The sequence below is a fragment of the Protopterus annectens genome, chromosome 10.part0 (assembly GCF_019279795.1).
Source record: "Protopterus annectens isolate FY-2018-M chromosome 10.part0, PAN1.0, whole genome shotgun sequence".
Taxonomy (NCBI): Eukaryota; Metazoa; Chordata; order Ceratodontiformes; family Protopteridae; genus Protopterus; species Protopterus annectens.
Window position 1 is genome coordinate 1,417,840,776 of NC_056744.1, and position 19,569 is coordinate 1,417,860,344.

General features: G+C 35.6%; 1 protein-coding gene across 1 annotated transcript in view; it reads right to left on the reverse strand.

Moving 5' to 3' along the window:
* Positions 1-19,569, reverse strand: part of LOC122813623 (vitellogenin-like) — a 487,128-nt gene that overhangs the window by 237,730 nt on the left and 229,829 nt on the right. Inside the window, exons 12-13 of the mRNA XM_044086038.1 lie at positions 11,783-12,000; positions 10,140-10,237 (exon numbers count right to left, since the gene is read on the reverse strand). Coding sequence (XP_043941973.1) covers positions 10,140-10,237; positions 11,783-12,000 — 316 coding nt within the window. The remainder of the gene's footprint in view (positions 1-10,139; positions 10,238-11,782; positions 12,001-19,569) is intronic.

Here is a 19,569-nt window from a genome sequence, read left to right on the forward strand (position 1 = left end):
TAACACTGTATGGGATCTAAGCACACAATTATTTATCCAGACTATGGCCTGACTCACCCTTTTTCCTGTAGTTCCTGTGGAGAGAAAACCTATAATCACTTTGTGACTGATACTGTAATATATAGTGCTACAGTGCACTGTATTTGAACCCTGGTCTGTGTGTGGCAAAATGTACTTCAGACAGAGCATTTAACAAACTGAGCTACGGAGTCAATGGTGCTTGCTTACTGACTGATATTTGCCTAGAGCTCACCTGGAACCACTATATGACCTGGTATTAATAGTACAGTTTTATAGTAGACTGCAGTGACGGTTGAACACGCAGGCATGAAATTCAAGCATGACAGAGATACTAAGTAACCTATACATTACTACATAGCATGCTGGTATACCCAATATATTGTTAGTGAGTTGAAATATCTGTGAAGTCTACAAACTATATCAGATTATTGGGTTGGCTAGCTCACTCATATACCTTTGCAGACAGTATATTTGCAGTCTACAGCTATTACATTGTTATACTTGCCTGCAGCACCATACATGCATATAGCTGAAATGCAATGGTTGAAACAAAATAATCCTGATATACATAATATACCTTGGGTGTTATTAGATATACCTTGAGACATAAACTGGTATTGTTTTGTGTTTTTATTGCAGAACAGTTGTCATAATTAATTTCATGCAAAACAGCCCTAATTTCACAAATATTGCACAACACAGCTTTATTAGCGGTACTTTAATGCATTTACTGGTACAGTTTCAAGTTTATATTGCACAGCATTTGTTGTAATTCAGGTGTTGCAATACAGCTGTAATTCAACAGTTATTGCAGTAGAAACTTTATTTCATTTACTTTAGCAAAGTTAATACATTACTCTTCCCTGCTTATTGCACTACAATTGACAGTACTCACTTATTGAAGTACAGGTATACGTCCACATTCATTGCAATACAATCTTTACTGTATATACCTAATTTCAGGTAATGCTTTACTCTTTCTTGCTTATCTGACTATAGATTGCAAAATACAACTGTACTCAACATGCTCATGCTGCAATCTGGCCAAGCACTTGGCATGCGCCTCAATGTTGTGAGCCCTCTCCTCTGTAGCTGTTAGGAGAGAAGGACACCAGTATGCATACCAATTTAGCAGACATTCCAGATTAGATATTGCTGATAAACAGGTAATGGTACTTACATACATGTGGGACATTCCCAGCCCAGAATTCTTGGACCCAGGTCTCCAAGAGAGCTCCCTTTCTTCTTTTCAGGTCGTCATGGTGGTGACAACACTGCTCACATGTGCAGGGGATAATAGTTGCACTGATGAGGTCCTTTGCCAGCCAGTCTCCAGGCCTCTGCCTTGCACTTTGAGCCCTGGTAACCACACTGCATCAGCCAATCCAGCCCAACCATGCCCCTGGACTCCTGAATGCCCCAATGCTGCACCTGAAAGAGTGAATCCTCTCCATCGCCTGCCATAGTGTATCAATTAGTGAAAAAACTCCAGTGGATTGATCTGTATTCATGCCTGTTAAGCTTAATATAGCCTGTTTTCCCATGCTTAAGTGCCATTGAGCAATTTTTAAAAGTGTGGCACATCACTTGGCACTGTGCAAACCAGTGCAGCTGAGCTGAGCAGTGCTTAAATTGGCAATGCTTAGCAGTGCACAAACCAGCTAAGCACAGCCATGCAATGGCAAGCAGTGCCTAAACAGAGATTGTTTAAGCAGTGCTTAGCAGGTATGAGCAGGTCTTAGCAGAGCTTAGCTGCGCGGAGCAGATCAGAATCGAAAAATAATCATAATAATTTGTCTTTGGAAAATAAATGCTTAATTTTCCTTCCATGTATTCAAACCCTGCACCTACTGCACATAAGGCCATAACTCTAACCACTTGGCTAACTGGATATGTAGACTGCAGCTATAATTTTACATATACCTCTGAGCTAACTTTAAGCACTGCTAAGTACTGTGCCATGAAAACCCACTAAGATATGCTTAAACTTGACCTTTGCATCACAAATTAAATGCATCTGTTTTCTGTTTTTAGATGTCTGGCATGTGTCAATTTCTGTGCTCTGCACTGCACCGTGCAAAAAAAAAAATAAATAAATTAAATGCATTGATAAAATGCAGTTGGACAGTGCAGGAGGTATATTACTGATCTGCTGACACAGTTAGTCACACACTTCCTACACTGATTCAATAACCCTGTTCCACTACTCTTCCTTAGCAATGCTTCATCATTAATATGCATGCGCTACCAACGGGGAACCACGTACGCAGACAGAGTAACTTCTGTGTAGGCTCTACACTATGCCTAAATGCATTTTATTAAGTCTAGAGGAGTGTGCTATCCAACTGAACAGCTGAAATTGTGGGTGCCTTTTGACACTGTATTGCTGAGTATAAAAGTAACAATGATAGTTGGAATAGTTTGTCTAATGGTTTTCTTTCCATAGGTTCCAATTCTATTTCTGGCTCTACTTTCTGTAATACATATGAGACCTGCAGTAGACATTTTTGAGTACCAATTCACAGCCAGTGGGAAGGTCACATGGTCAGAGAAGTAACTATACATTTTTTTTTGTTAAATGTATGTGGCTTAGGTTTCTCTCACATCACTGTTTTAAAACAATCACATTAATCATACTTATGTTTTTAACAAAATGAATTGATGGGAACAGTCCAGAGTACTGAATATATGTGTGCATCAGTTGTGCAGACATTAGTACTATATAATTGCAAAGAAACATATCTCTCTTTGGCTTGAGAAGATGTGATTGTGAGTAAAGTAAACTGCTTGAGTTTGTATATATTGTGAATATGTATTACAGCCATTGCTATGGTAAGGCATATCACAGAAATTTTAAAAGTTTATGTATTCCATAATGCATTATAGCCTGAGCCTATGGCCATTGTGTTCATGATGATTCATGTGTTAACACTGTTTCTACTAAGCCACATGTGTATAGAATAAAAGTCCCATTTCACTACAATATTAGTGCACAAAGACATTTCTAATTCTACCATTCATTATTACTTGGTAACCAAAAGTGCACACTATGACAGCCTGTAAAGCACACCTCTGTCATATGCCCATTGCAGCAACATCACATATGAATTTTCTGCAAGATTTTTAAAAAGCAAGGATATTAATTACAAGCCTGCATTAATGCATTTGTTAGCTTTCATATGATGCAATAAAAGCAAATACTATAATAACTACCAGTGACCACAGCCAAAGAGGTTTCTTTGCCTGCTCTTCAAATTTAATATCATATTGATGCACCTAACAGCAAACAAATCCTTCCATCCAATTTTTCTTTTTCTGATGACTCTGCAGTTCAGTTATGAGTGTGCCCACCACACTAAAAATGTCAGTGTGTAACTTTCCAAGATGGCTGTACACTGATCAACAGCTTAATGTCAATTCTTCCAGTGTGAAAAAAGAAACTGAAAGATAAGGGCCAGGAACTCTTTCACTTCTAGTAAATTCAGTTGCTGGCTAGTAAGTACACTATCTGGATGCCAGCAAAGAAGAAACTAAGAGCCTGAAAGAAAATCAACTAGAAAAGGTGAAAAGAAAACAGTGGTTGGGAAGAATCCTGCAACTGTTCAGTAAAAAGCAGTTCAGGCTCCATCTTTGGTGCAATATATGGCTTCCATTAATCTAGAGGAAAAATAAGTCAAATGTGATAAGAGCTGATTAAAATAAATGAAACAATGAATGAGTATATCAACTCAAATAAAAAGAGCTTTTAAGCAGATTTTCAGATAAGCTGATAAAACTGCAAAAATCAGAAGCCATAATGAAGAAAGGGTTGGCTGAGTGTAAAACTGCGCAAGAAGAGATGTTTCAAAAATGGTAGAATTAGAGGATAGAGCACATAGGGAAACCTAAGATGTTCTGCTGTACCAGAGAAACTAGAAGGAACAGACTATATAATTTTATGAAGGCACAAATCAGCAACTGGACTTGTATTCCAAAGCAGGATCTGTTAATTGGAAGGGCACATCATAAGTATACTCTAAACATAGCCATGACAAAGCAGCCAATACCTATAATAGTAAAGCTGAAATCCTACCATTTGAAAGAGTTGATCCTAAAAAACGTGGCAAAAGGCAAAGTATTAAAAGTTGGAGACAGTAAAGAGTTTGAGGAAAATGATTATTCATTGTACAACAGGCAGAAGAGAAACACATTTATTCCAGCAATCGAAGAATGTTGAGAAGCAGGTATGAGATTCAAGCTGTTGTAGCCAGCTGTCTTCATATGTTTTCCATAGAGGATCAAAGCCATTTTTTGATGTAGAACAGGCTAAGGAGGAATTACAAAAGTTTGTCCAACAAAAAGAACGCCATTAAGAAGAAGGGGACTCTGCTTCTCATTCTTCTGATAATAAAACACATGGAGAGATTTACCACTGAAACCTTCACCGTTGTTGCAAAGGAAAATGTTCTAGAGACAGAGAAGAGCACAGGAGTTGACTAGAACAATCGGGAATACCTTGAAATTGCACTAGAGTCTGGATTTGGGAGATAGAGATAAACAGGAAGAAGACCAACAAAATAGTGTGAGATTACAAAACATCAATCACATTTGTGAAATATGGCTGTATAAGAAAAAGTGGAAAGAATGGACTTCTGTTTTAAACTTGTGGGGGAACCGAAAAGACATTTGCCTCACTTCATGTCATTAAAGTTTGGAAGGACACTAAGGGAAAGGGAAGAGGAAAGAAAAGGGTTTTCTATAAAACTTTTCATGATAAACAAATGCATGATCTATAGTAAAGCATTTTTAGTGATAGCCATATGTGATAAATATACTAAAGTAAACATATGCCTTTTTCTTTCTTTCTTTTTCCTTCTTAGTATTAAGAAATGTAGGCATTACAATGCAAAAAGAGAAAAACAAGCTAGTCAAAAGCATGTTTAAGTTAATACGATGTAATCTTGGGTTGTTGGAGGGGGATGGGATGCAAAAGTACATAGATCACAATATATGTAAAGCTGATATGTTTTGTCTTACTTTTGCACAGGTGAATGTCTAGATTAAGACTCTTGGCTTAATTTAATAAGTTTTAAGAGGAAACAAGTAACTAAGAGAGCTCTAAATGTAATGAAAGATGTTCCTTTAGCATGAAATGTTTCCACTTAAAGCCTGGAACTGAGCTAATTATTTTCTTTCATTTCTATGGAGACAGGCTGATTATTGGTTAATTAAGGCCTGGTTTGCAGCTGTCTATTTGATGTAATTATTCCTATTAGGAGGGCTAAATGTATATAGTTTTGTGTGTTTGTTTTGACAGGTTATGGGACTGTATTAGGAGTGTTTTTGAGGATTTTCATTAAAACAAAAAGTCTTGTAAAATGTGGTTTAGGTTCCAATGCTGATGATAAGAAAAAAATGAATAAAGGATTATCCTGCCAAACATTAGTGGTAGAAGGGAATAATGACTTCTTTTCATAATGGCACCACTTTTCGTATTATCTTAGAATATGAATGGTCTAATGTGTATAGATAAAAAGAAAAAAAATATTACATTAAGAAATATAGATTGCAAATAGCAATGTTACATAAGGCACATTTGGAAAGAAATGAGCATATAGATTTCATAAAGAAAAGACTTTACTTACATTAATTGCTGGAGAAGCTCTAATACTGATAGAAGAGGGGGAAATATAATAATGGTAGATTTGTGGTAGTAAAGGGTCACTGGCAAGGGATGAGGTTGGTTCTGGTATGTAGTTATATTTTATCTAAAACTGCTATTATGGAGCTTAAGAAATTTTGGGAGAAATAATCAGCTTTCAGCAGGGAATATTATTTATAGATGAGGATTGGAAGTTGATTTGCAAGAATGAGGTGCATTTAGAGAGCCTAGAATGGAAAATATAACAAAAGAGGGTAAATTTCTGAGGAAATTTATGAAAATATTTGGCATGGAAGACATGAATTCAATAGTAGGAACTTAGAGAGAATTCACATATTACCCAAAGTACAATAAATGGGATAGACTAGATAGAAATTATATTTTACAGGAACATGTGCATTTAATTGAGAGCTTTGATGCACATACCCTATTTCAGATTATATACAAATAATAACTAAGACAAATATGCAGGGTAATGAAATAAAAATGAGACACTGAAACTTCCACAACTACCTGTTAAAAGGATGGAAATTTAAGGAACGGGTAGTAAAAATTATTCCAAAGTTATTAAAGATGATCAAAAGTACTACAGAAGTTATAGCTACTCAGTGGGATAAAATGAAAGTGGAGTTTGAAAATAAGGTAGAAATAAAAAAAATAAGTGGTTAAGAAATAACAAGAATTATTTAGAGGGGCTGACAAAGATTAAAGTATTGTAGAATAAAGGGAATCTTACAGAACAAGAAGAGGAGTAACTGCAGAATGCTAAAGAGAAAATAAGGTAGTACCTGGATAATATATATAAGTTTAGAAAGACTGCTGTTAAGCAACTGCTTTTTGGTAATAACTCCAGAACACAACAACTTTTAACACAATGACTTAGGCAACAGAAAGTTGAAAGTATTGTTGCCAAATTTAGGGAGCCTATAACAAGAAAAATAACCAGAGGTCCTGTAGAGGTACTAGAGATATTTCAGAAATTTTATGAAAAATTATATAAAGCAGAGAAATGGGGAAATAAAGAAAAAGCACAAATGGAAAAAATTATGGAAGACTTAATTAGAACTTAGAGGTAGATGAGGCTCAACAATTAACAGTTGAGATAGGAAGAGATGAGATCAAAATTTCAATGTATAACCAATCTGCAGGATAGTCTCCAGAAAGAGATGGCGTTCTATTGGCAGTTTGGAAGCTAGAAGGGAAGAAAGTGATACAAATTCTGAAGGTTTTGTTTAACAGTATTTTAAAAGGAGGATAAGCACAACATCCTGGGCGAAAAACTGAGATGCCTATAATACCAAAAGACAGTAAAGACCCATCTGATCCAGTTTCATATAGGCCCAATTTAATTTTAAACCATGATTGTAAAATGTTTTTGTCTATGATAGCTAAAAGCAATGGCAAATATGTTGCTAAGATTGATAGATTTGGATCAGTGTGATTTTGTGTAGGTGAGCAAAACATTTGACAACATTAACAGAACCATGATGACTCAGAGAGAAGCAGAATGTAAGAAAATACTGCTGTTGTTGTTGTGTGTTGATGCAGAGAAAGCATTTGACACAGTAAACTGTGATTATATGAGTAGGGCAATAATAGCATTTGCATTCCCTGATAAAATAATAGGGTTAATTGGGAGAATATATGAGGGATCAAAGGCAAAAAAAATGAGTGTCTGAACAGAGGAACCAGACAGGGGTTTCCTCTGTCCCCGTTGTTATTTGTGTTATATTTAGAACCACTGGTAAAGAAAATAAGGGACTCAGAAATTCAAGGATGTAATTGGTATGGTCATCAAGAAAAGCTGATTTTACTTGCAGACGATGTTATGCTGTACCTTATAAAACCAGTAAAGGACATCTTATTGTTAAGGAACATTCTGAGACAGTTCCAAGTTTTTTATGATGTAAAATAAATGAAGATAAAACAAAGGCTATAGCTGTAAACTATGTTCCAACAAATAAATTGGTTCAGCTATATCCTTATATTTAATGGGACATTACAAAATTACGTATTTTAGGAGAATGGTTTAAAAATGATTCTATTAAGGCAGCTAAGTATATGAGGAAAGAGATTAAAGAAAAGATAATACACAGACTGAAAACCTGGAAGCTGTTGCCTATGGATATGGATAGCAAGATACAAGCAGAAAACATGTTTTAGTCCCTTTAGTTTTATATATAGGTCAGGCATATATTATCAACTACAGAAGAAGTTAAGGATAGTAATTAAAACAGAGTTGAAGGATTTTATCTGGTAGGGAAAGAGAGCAAGAGTCAAGTAGGATAAGCTGATCCTTCCAATAGAAGAAGGTGGTTTGGGAATCCCCTGCCTTGAAGAGATATTTTACAGCTACACATTTAAGGCTTTTATACATAAGACAAGCAGAAAGCTAAAATTAAAAGTGGAAAGTGATGATGATGAAGCTGAGGGGAATTCAAGAAATAGAGAGAGTGGGATTTTGGATTCAGATCCTTAAGGAAACAAAAGTAGTCATATAGAATATTATATTCATAAAGTAGCAGAAAGTATACTAAGAACTAAGCCAACATGGGAATGGAGAAAGGAGATTCTGCTGATGGGGATGACTGCAATAAGGGGTACAGAGACTAGGCAAGAGGGGGCTAGAATTCACTGGAGGAAGCTGGCAAAGAAACAAAAAAACTTTGGAAATCTAAAAGTAGAAGCAAAAATAATAATTAGAATAAAAATAAAATCAAGGCAGGGTATATCTGTGTGCCCGTCGTGTGCCGAAGGAAGTATAGTGTGTCCAACTGATTATTTTATTTATTAATTTAAATAAGTGGCTGTGGCTCTACACACTTGCAAGAAAATAAACTCTCCTATACGGCAACAGCAACAGCAAAAAAACAGCTTAATGTGATGAAATCAACATCGAAACCTTTGTTAAAGGCAACTTTACTAAAATAACTTTAAATTGAATAGGACTAATCAGTAAGGAGACATTTCTGAATGACTGACCAACATTGGTGATAATATGTAACTATATAAGAAGAAGACAGCTGACTGAATTGTTATTCAGCATTCAAGATTTATATGCAGATTCATACATTGTTGGCATAAGAATGCTCTTTGGTACATCCAGCAGGAAAGGTAACTTCAATTACTTATCCATAATGATGCTGTTGTAGTAGCAGAGAAGTGTCATATCCTTACATAGTACTGGCAGAGTGCTTAGAAACAAGGAGAATACATAGGTCGTTTTCACAATATATTATTTGTTTTGGAGAGCACAAGTGCAAGACTGTCTTAAGTTCTTTATTGCAGTTTTCAGAAAAAAAATGCAGTGTAGAGAATGTACCAGAAGGTGGCACCGCCTTAATCTAGAATACTTGGTACTAAAGATAATGAAAGGTTTTAAACTTGAAGAGAAAATATATGGAAAATAAACTTATTCATTTAGTAGTAATGGGAGATCATTTAAGACCAGTCAGAGTTTGGAAATATTATACTGTGGATATCCAAGTAGAAAAGATGGGATAAATGCATATTTATACCAGCAAAGTGCTAACTAATAGATATTACGCACTACTTCTAAAAGTGAACCTAAACCTAAAAGTATTTGATTGACTAAACAAAACCTTGTTAGTGGAAATGGGTTCTTTTACATGTCTGGTTGCAAGTTGTAAAAGTAACTATCAACAACTCTTAACAGTACCTCGATTTCTGGCCTACACAGATCAAATTGTCGGCAACTACTCATTTTAATACAGACTGTACATTTAGAAACAGATCAAAATTTTAATAAAATGAAAGTAAATACTCATAAACAACTGGTACATGCTTTCATTCTATAAAGAACTACATTTTATTAAAGTATTGATCCATTTTTTATCAGTACATCTTTGATTAGCGTTTCTTTTGAGTTCGTTGGAGCCTTTTGTGTGGTATACACTGTACATTTCTTATAAAAAAAGAAACACATTAAACATAGACCTCCTTCATTACCATGCTATCAGTGTCATAAAAAGGCAAAAAGAAATTCCTCTAATGTATTGCATTTTCATCAAGATATACCTAAATGAGAGCATGTACAAAGTATTAAGTGACTATCTCCAGTGAATTGTTTTGGAGCAAAACATTGTCTACAGAGGAAGTGTTTTGATACAAAGGACTAATTTACAAAAGTTAAAAAATGCCTTTTTAAACAAGTCTGGTGTGTAACAATAGTAAACAGCACCAGAATGAGGGTGATGATTGATTTATCAGCTGAAGGTGAAATTTAAACCCTTGGGCTTTGTCCTCAAAAGTAACCATACAAGCTACAGATAAATACATCTTTACCACTGATCTGTTAGTAATTGTTGCTATAAGGCAGATAAGGAAGCATATAAATTCAAATGCTATATTCCTAATTTCCATTTTAAAACATTACATTAATTGCATGTGGAATAGCAGTACATGTCCAAACAATTAAACCTGAAATAAATGCATATGTAATTTCAAGAAGACTTACTTTTAAATATATGAAAGTGAAATGCTCTGCTGTATCGATAACTTAGCCTGTCAAATTTTGAGCTTAACAACTTGACAGCAACATTACAAGCAGCAGCCCTGAAACAATAATCAGAAATAATAATTTTATACCACCAAAGAGTAGATTTGGATGTTCATTGATTAAATTAGTTTTATGTTATTGTTAGACTGTAAGCAACATTTGTAAATAATTACTAAAAGATAACCAGATGAATTCCAATATCTGACTGTCACAAAATACTACTGCTGCATATTTATGCTGTATTCTTCAAGAATAAGACAGACTGTCAACTTTCTGTCTAACATTGTCACCTTAAGTGTTTCATGTTGTTAAGGCCAAACATCTTGCAAATACTGGTGGAATTTTAAATATGTACTGAAAGGTAGTTTTGTCAAAAATGGATAATGGCAATATGCTTGTTTGCTGATGACTGATTCACTGAAGGTGAATTACTACTGATGTGTTGACGGTATGATTTGGCAGGAAGCCCTCTGAGACAAGATTCATCAAGTATATTTTACTTCCGTGGCAAGTGCATTCTCATAGTAAGGATACTGTAGTGTGTGAGTGTGTATATGGATGGGTGATGGGGCAAAGTTCCCATGTGTTGGGAGAAGGAGGAGTACAGATTTCAGTTTTCAGTTAGGTTGATTTTGATGTTGGCATGTATTTTTCTGATCTCACAGGAAGTATCTGACTTAAATTTCATACTCTGATGAAGATCAAGGATGAAGATCTGAATCCATGTATTTTGGGACAATTTCACCTGATTTTTCTCTGGAACTGCAATTTTTTGCAATATTCTGTATTCTTTGCATCATGGCACTATTTCATCATGCCTAGAATATCCTTTAGACCTTTCACTCACTGTGGATGCCACTCACAAAAGTATGTTTTAAAAGATCAATGTATTTCTTGCACATGTTTTTGTTAGTTTTTAGTAAAATATGCTCACACCAAATAATGACATATATGCCATGTAAAATTCTATCATATCCCTCCTTCCATGGCACAATTATATTACTGGCAAATTACTGAAAAAATTATTATTAACACTGGCTAAAAAAACAATAAAACCTCTAAATAAAAACAAGGATGGGTAAATTTAAGAGTTAATTCAAGAATAATGGACTTGCTTCCATATTACCTGCAGAACTCTGTTTCATTTCTTCAGTTAGCATTATGGTGGGGAAAAATAGTGGAGCACTTGTATAACTGAAGAAGAAATTTCTTGTCATACAAAAATCACATTCAATAGTCAAATGGAAAAAAGGTAGTTTCCACAATGAGACTATCATATTTATAGCACTATCACGCACTGTTTGGTCATTATTAGGAGGAAGCTTCATAATGGGCAATTCTTCTCCTCATGTTTTCCTTTAAAGCCATTATTTCACTCCCAGTGACTCCAGAGTGAGCTGAAGACAGTGAACAGAATGCAATTCATGAATTCACACGCATAAGTTATAAATCAATATAATATTTTAAATTTATTTATACATATTAGAAAAAGAAAACAATCAAAATGTTTATGATTTTAATATCAGACATAGACAAAAAAATCTTTGTGTGACATTTCCAAATTGCATGATTAGTAGTGGAAGCTATAAGTGTATGCTTACACGTTAAGGTGGTCAGGTAGGGTACTTCTCATCAGAGCTTTCATGTAGGAGTATATAAAACTTAGCACTTGTAAATTGCTCTCCTTTTGCAGGCAATTTGCTACAGCTGTTAACAAAGACAGCGATGGCTGGCTGTTGAAAAGGACAATTCCTGCAGCCATTCGCACTTCAGCAGCATGCTTTTGGTTTAACAAAATCTGAACAGCAATATCTTGCACCTATAAAAAAAGAAATCATAGGTTGCATGCGTTAGAGTACTTGCATATAGATCATATTATTATGGAGACAAATGTATTTATAGCTGTGGTATTTTAAATGCAATTACTATTCATAGCTTAATCTTTTTTTTTTTTTATTATGTGTAATGTATACAAAGCAGTTATATACACCAATGTGGTTTTATTCTTCAAGTACTGGTTCTAACATTCCCAGTGATTGCTGTTGTATATTATGAGCCCCCTTTTTGATGATGATCTGCTCTTGCCCTCAGCATTCATAGATTACATTTCCTGCCATTTATGTTGTTTCTTAATAGCAATATAATAGAACAAGCTGTAAACTATACATTGGGCATTTAGGCAGCTCGAGCCTTTGAGGGGAATGTGGAAACATGTCTACTTAATAAAGACAGCTTGGAATATTCTAGCCAGAAATATGACCGTCAGTCAACTTCTCTAAATGAGCAAATGAACAAATATCTACACAGAATGCAATCTGCTCCCTGCTTATGGAGTGCATGTCAGATTAAATTTAATGGACATACATCCCTTAAAGTGCCATATCACTGGTTTACAACATAACAGGCACTGATGTTTTCAAATTGCAAACAAACCTCAAGATAAGGCAACTTGTTATGAAGACTTCTGGCACTGAGAAGATTAATCATGATATAGTTAGATTTGCAGTTTGCTTTAATGTTATTTGTTATGTTTGGATGTCTGGTAACCAGACTCTACCTACAAAGGCACTATGGGGCAGCAATGACTTTTGCCAGTAAGCAGAAGTCATTGAGAAAGAGGTACAAGCCATCCTTAGTGAAGCAGGTTGGTCTGTCTACCATTTTTTCCTAATCTGACAATACTGGATAATTCTTGAATGACAAGTACTTAGCTGTGGCAGTTAATTTTCATTTCTTTGTATTAAGGCATTGTTCTAGGTGAAGGTTAGATTTGTCTATTGTCTTGCTGCTTGTGGTTGAGTGCCTCGGGTTATTCACACCTACATGGGCTGTCATGAAGCCATATTCACATTTGTCTGGTTTGAAGGACTGAAGAGCTCTTCAAATATTATGGATCATCTTGCCTCAGAGACAACTGTTTACCTGCCCTTTTCCAGCCTCGTAAGCATACAGTCAGCATGCCTAATAGTGGAGTCACCAGCTATTAGGACATTTCTACTTCTACTCAAGGATTCAATGGCAGTAGATGCTTTACACTCATGGATTCAGTGGCTGTATATGATTTACAGTCTCATGGATTCAGTGGCTGTAGATGATTTACAGTCTCATGGATTCAGTAGCTGTAGAAGATTTACAGTCTCATGGATTCAGTGGCTGTATATGATTTACAGTCTCATGGATTCAGTGACTGTAGATGATTTACAGTCTCGTGGATTCAGTGGCTGTAGATGATTTACAGTCTCATGGATTCAGTGACTGTAGATGATTTACAGTGTCATGGATTCAGTGGCTGTAGATGATTTACAATCTCATGGATTCAGTGGCTGTAGATGATATCCAGTCTGCAGTCTGGTGATGTTTTAGGGTGTTTGTAAATTTATTTTGAGATGTTATCCGTCTGGTTTAAGGATGCATGAGAACTGATGTTTTGACAACCTCAATATATGTTGCTTTGGTATGTTTGTAGAGAGGTGTAAGTGGTTATATGTGGTGATCACATACCATCTTATTTGGTGAAAGGGTAGCCTCCATGTTGTGGAGATACTTACACCTCTCACTGACTGTATCACATATAGCAAATAATAGCTCACTGTCTGTAATCATTTGGCATGAGGCTGGAACCAGAAGGGTTACAAGCTGGTTGGTTTTCCATTTCAGACAGGATGCTCTATGGCTTAGAAAAGAGTAAGCACAAAAAATGTATAATTAGTAGATTGGTCAATAGGTGCAAAGGATCTGAAGTGCAAGAGGTCACAATAACCAAAGTATTATCAATTGCAGTAGTAAATAACAAAGCCTATGATAATTTAGGCAACAAGCAGCACAAATGCAGTATCAATAAGTGTGAGACAATAAAAAGCAGGAACAGCATCAACAGTAATAACAACAGAACAACTAACACTGCATTGTTACTCAACAACAAACTGCTGTCCAGAGTGTACCTAAGTGCAACTTCTTTCAACCTAATGTAAACGCACGCATCTTACAACAATACTGAAAAGCTCTACATGGCACACTGATCAATAGTACAAAACAATCATTACAGGTCACTTGGAAGGCAATTCCAGAAACGCATCTACTGGCTAATATACTGTGTGCACTACCATGGTGCTCTGCAATGTGCAACATTGTAAAACTCTGCTAAACAAGGACAAAGTAAAGCAATGCATAAGAAAATATAGCAGTGCATAAGTAAATAACTGGATAGTGAGACTCCCACTGCTAGCTCACCTTCAGAAAATAATTGCTTAGAACATGGCTAACTCCCCTTCTCTCACTAGAGAAAAATTGCTAAAGCTCTTGAAAATTTACAATACAGAATGGCAGCACACACCTCAGTGTTACCTGCACTTTAAGAACTTCCCTGATTTTTGAAGGATCATATCAGTAGTCAGTTACAGTGAATAAGTATCTCAAGCAAGCATATTCAAGCAATGCCACAAAACTCCACTCAGCAAGGGCAAAGTTAAGAAACACAGTATTAACTATAGCAATACACAGGCAATCAACAGCCAACAGAAACTCACACTCTCTAAAGTTTTGGCATTGATCACAGTAATGTATTTCAACTTGTCATGTCTAGACAGTACACCTTCCCTAGACAAGCTATTGCAATCTTCTCTGTGTACATCTAAGGTTTGATTGTAAGGAAACTTAATGAAGTAATGAGCACGCTGTCTCCCGCCCCATACAAGCTATAGGGATATTTTGTGTATATCTCAAAGTTTTTATTGTAAAGAAAATTAAAACAATAATTACTTTATTGCCATCAGCCCAACACAAGAAACAGCAACTTACTTTACATTTGTCCGTCCTAGGCAGTTTTAGACTATGTGGCATCCAAGGCCAAGACCACAACTAAGATTGTATCAGAATCGGCCTGTATGGTCTGAGGTGTGGGGACTGCCACCCCCCTGAAGCTAACAGAGTGTACTGCCTAGGCATGACAAGTTGAAATACATTACTGTGATCATTGCCTTTTCAATTTTCTTTCATTATAAAACATTAGGCATCTGTATAGAAGGCTAAATTTTAGAGCTAAGGGTAAGGAAGCATATTGTTTGCATATGTCTGACAGCAATAGTTTGAAATATGTCACTGTGTTCTATTTGATCTTTCACATTTGTTTCAGTTTAACTTCAGAAGGGCACACAGAAGGTGATTTTCTTTGGGGTATAAGGGTGAATAGGCATGCTCATTCTATCTATCTATCTATCTATCTATCTATCTATCTATCTATCTATCTATCTATCTATCTATCTTTACATGGGTGCTAGTGACCCAACAGAATGAATTGTAAGTCAACTGCTGCCTAGCTGACTGCATATGGTTAACTAGGTAGTTGACTGACAGGTGTGTGAGATAGCACAAACCAAGAGTAAGGGGAGTTTGCCCTTAACTTGTGTTTATGCAGTTCTGGAGTTAGTATATATAATCAGCATGGGATTTGCAAAAAAAAAAAAATTTTTTTTTAGTTTATTAGTAAAACAATTGTATGCCCGAAGGCTATTTCTCACCACATCAGATGATGTATCAGCTTCTGTGTTTTTGACTATATGCAGTCTATGTTCTTGCAGTATTAGTGGTATAGCCCTATGTGTATATATGTATGTATATATATATATATATATATATATATATATATATATATATATATATATATAATATATGCATGTGTGTGTGTGTATATGTATATATTTATGCATATATGAAGCATGCTATACATGGGTCTATATCATGAAATCCCGATTTCATGATATAGACCTGGTATACATATATATTTATGACAGCAGCCACATGAAATCTATGACTGTGGTTATTTTTGTCTTCACAGCCATCCCGATGTAATGACAGGTTAATAAAGAAGATGACTATCTTTTTTTATGGCAGGCAAGCATTATTCCCAGATATGATTTGTGTATCCCCACTTCTCAGTTGATTGTGAAGTGCAATTTTCTTAGTTTTGCACATGGAGACTTTCACACTAATTGTTCCTTTTTTTTTTTTTTGAAAGAAAAAAATAAGACTGAATTTCTTTCTTTATTCATGATTTTTTATTTTGGTCATCACTAGATCAAAAGAGTTGAAAATTCTAAAATTCATCTTGGAGAATCTGTAATCTCATGGCTTCTAGGGGCCTAATGGTCACTGGACCCTCAACTTAATTTGATTATTTCCTTCATGGTTATTATCATGCAGTCTTTGCCACTTAAGGCATGTTGATAGACTGCAGAAAAACACATACATAGTTGAAGAATAAGACTGAATTATTCTCCAGATATCATTGCATTAAAAGGTTGAAAAAGTCTCTAAAATCTAGCCCAGATCACCTGCAACCTCATGGCTTATTGAGGCTACTTAATTCAATTATTTGCAAAAGGGTTATTATAGTGCCATCTTGACCTGTTAGGATATGTAGAAATGTTACAGAAAAAAATAAAGAGTACAACAAAATATGGCAAACACAATAAAAAAGTAATATGAATGCTGTAGGGTTTGAGGATGGGAGGAAAGTGTAGAGCACTGGGGAATGTAATAAGGAGAAGAAGTGGACAATGGGAAAGCATCATGGAGTCATTTCCTTAAGGCTGTGTGTTATCTATGGTCAGCCCTGGTGTGAAGGATGAAGTCATCTAAGATTATGATGTTGTAGGTGTATCATGATGAAGGAACTTGAAAATATTGTGCACCTTTTGGGTCCTGGCTCCTGAGAGGTAGGTCACCATCACGCTATCTTTGCCAAACCTGGTGAACAGCTTATCTGTGTATCTTATTATGATGTATCTAATGACTAGGACATTCCATTGTGTTTTGACTGGCCTAGGGTACATATGAGTTCAGGGTAGATTGGTACAATACCCTATCTAAGTAGGGTTTATGGTAAGTGGGTATGAAGGTATGGCATAAAGTGGGTATAAAGTGTATGAAGCCACATACTGCTGCTGAGGCATTTGACAGCAGTCTTTTGTCTCAGAAGCCTTTCATCCTTTGGAAAACATTGTTTTTAAGAGAATGGCAAGCAGGTGAAAGGTGGGTGGTGGCAATGAAAACTTCCTGAGTGTTATATCTGTGTTTAGCTGTGAGCCTGACTTCCAACTTCAGTAGGTATTTGCACCTATGAAGTATGGATTCCACTGAAGATAGAAGTAAATGGTCATCAATGAACCATAAGCAGAACATTTAAAGAAACCATTTTTTATTCCATTTTTTCATGATTTCCTAAATATGGATACTATTATTTATGTAAGAGAAATTAATACTATAAGATTAAGAATGAAAGAATCAACAATAAATTACATATCTTCAACAAACTATCAACATTATTAGATCAATATGGTAGGAATAATTTATGAGTTTAAGAAATGTGTCTAAATTATGGTTCTTTGAATAATAAAAGGAATGTAATAACATAATTATGTAACTACTTTGAAGTAGCATATAAATACTGTAAATAGCAAATAAACAGACCCTACATATGGACTGTTCCTGCACTTAACATCTGGGAGGCGTTATTGTAGCATACATTGCAAAATGGACAGATTTATCCAAAGCTTCTATCCCCTGGCCATCAGGCTACTGAACTCCAATAGCAACTTACATCTCACTTGACATCAGGGGCAGTAGGTAATATGACGAGTGAGAAGCATATTTATGTGCATAGTTATGTGCAATAACCTTAAAAGTCTTAAATACACTGTGCAACTAATCTAACATAGTATAATCTTATTTCTGTGCAACAGCTGCTGATGTTACAATGGTACCCTGTTCAATAAGTAATAGCTGTGAAATTTCTGTGCAATAAATATCATTTCCTTAGACTAGTGCCAAAAGAACCCTGTGCAATAAGACGTAGCTGTGAACGTTTGTGCAATAAATACTGTGTCTCTTTAGCTTAGTAAATGTCTGTTGATATGTAAAAGAGTAAATTTTATGTAGTAGGAATGTCTGAATGTAACAATGTAAATTGTTGTATATGTTAGATGTTTGCACATAGAGCCTGGAGTAACATAATTTCATTAAGCTGCACTTGTTGAGGGGTCTGTATGACAGTAAAGGTTACTTTGACACTGACATTTTGACTTGATTTAGTATAATAATTTTTTTACTTTTAATTTAATTAGCTCTTTAATTATCTGCATTGAGATATGAATGTCTACATGGCAAATGCATTGTCTACAGATTTTAATCAATGTGACTATCGGTGAGCTATTTATTTATTTATTTGCAGTTTGTTAACCGGGAGAGTCCATTGGACCAAGATGAGCCCTTTTTTAATGAAGGCCAAGGGAGAAACGCTCCAAGCACATATATGTAAAACAAAACAAAATCCACAGAAATTAAATAGAAAGTATTACAAAAGCAGGATCATCAGAAGTTAGGGTTGCCACCTTTTCAAATGCCCAAAGTGGGACATGTTCTGTAGAAATGTCAGATTTTCCAGGACAAAACATACCTACAGCCATGCATAGTGCAGAACTTTACTTTTTTGCACAAATAAAAGCTTATTCTAGTAACATTTGAATTGCTTATGCTACTTCACATAACATATAGAAGTTACATATATAAAATAACTTTTATGCAACTATTAAAGAAACTTAGGATATAATTTTGTCCTGTAAAATCAGGACATTTGCTATGTCTTGATTATTTTCGCAGGACACAACTGCCTAAAGAGGGACTGTCTCTCGCAAGGAGGGACAGGTGGTAACCCTATCAGAAGTTAATACAATATGTTACACAATCTTAACAATAACAAAATGGATTGAAATAGTGAATAAAATAACAATCAATAAATAGTATGCAAATGATAGGAGGATGTAAACAACCTAAGGTAAGTATTCTGTTTTGCGTGGATTGCTAATTCCTATAATGTAAGGTATAAAGGAAGTAAGTAAATTGAAAGAGAGAAGTGTGGAGGTAGAAGAAGCAAAACATGGCGAGCATTTGCTAGAAAGTAGGAAGAGTGTAGGTGGTTGGGAGGAGGTTTAGGAGGGATGAGAGCAGGAGCATTCCCAAGTGGAAGAGAGATAGGAATGGAGCAGAGTCTTAAAGGAGGAGCGGTTCTGGGTAGCTTGGACATGGGGAGGAAGTGAGTTCCATTTTCATGCTAGAGAAAAGGACAACAAGAGTTCCCCAGGGGAGCGTAAGGGTTTGCACATTTCAAGGAGATTCTGATTCTTGGACCTAAGAGATCAATCAGGAAGATGTAGAGTAAGAATGGCGGAGAGAGAGGGGCATTGGGAATGACAGAAGATAAGTTTGTGGGCAGTAGCGACCTGAAAGTAAAGGAGATAGTTGGGGAGCTCCAGCCAGTTCAGGGAGTGTAAGGCGATGCAATGGTGGGAGGAGGATTTAGAGCTGGTGGCAAGTTTAGAGATTTTATTATAAC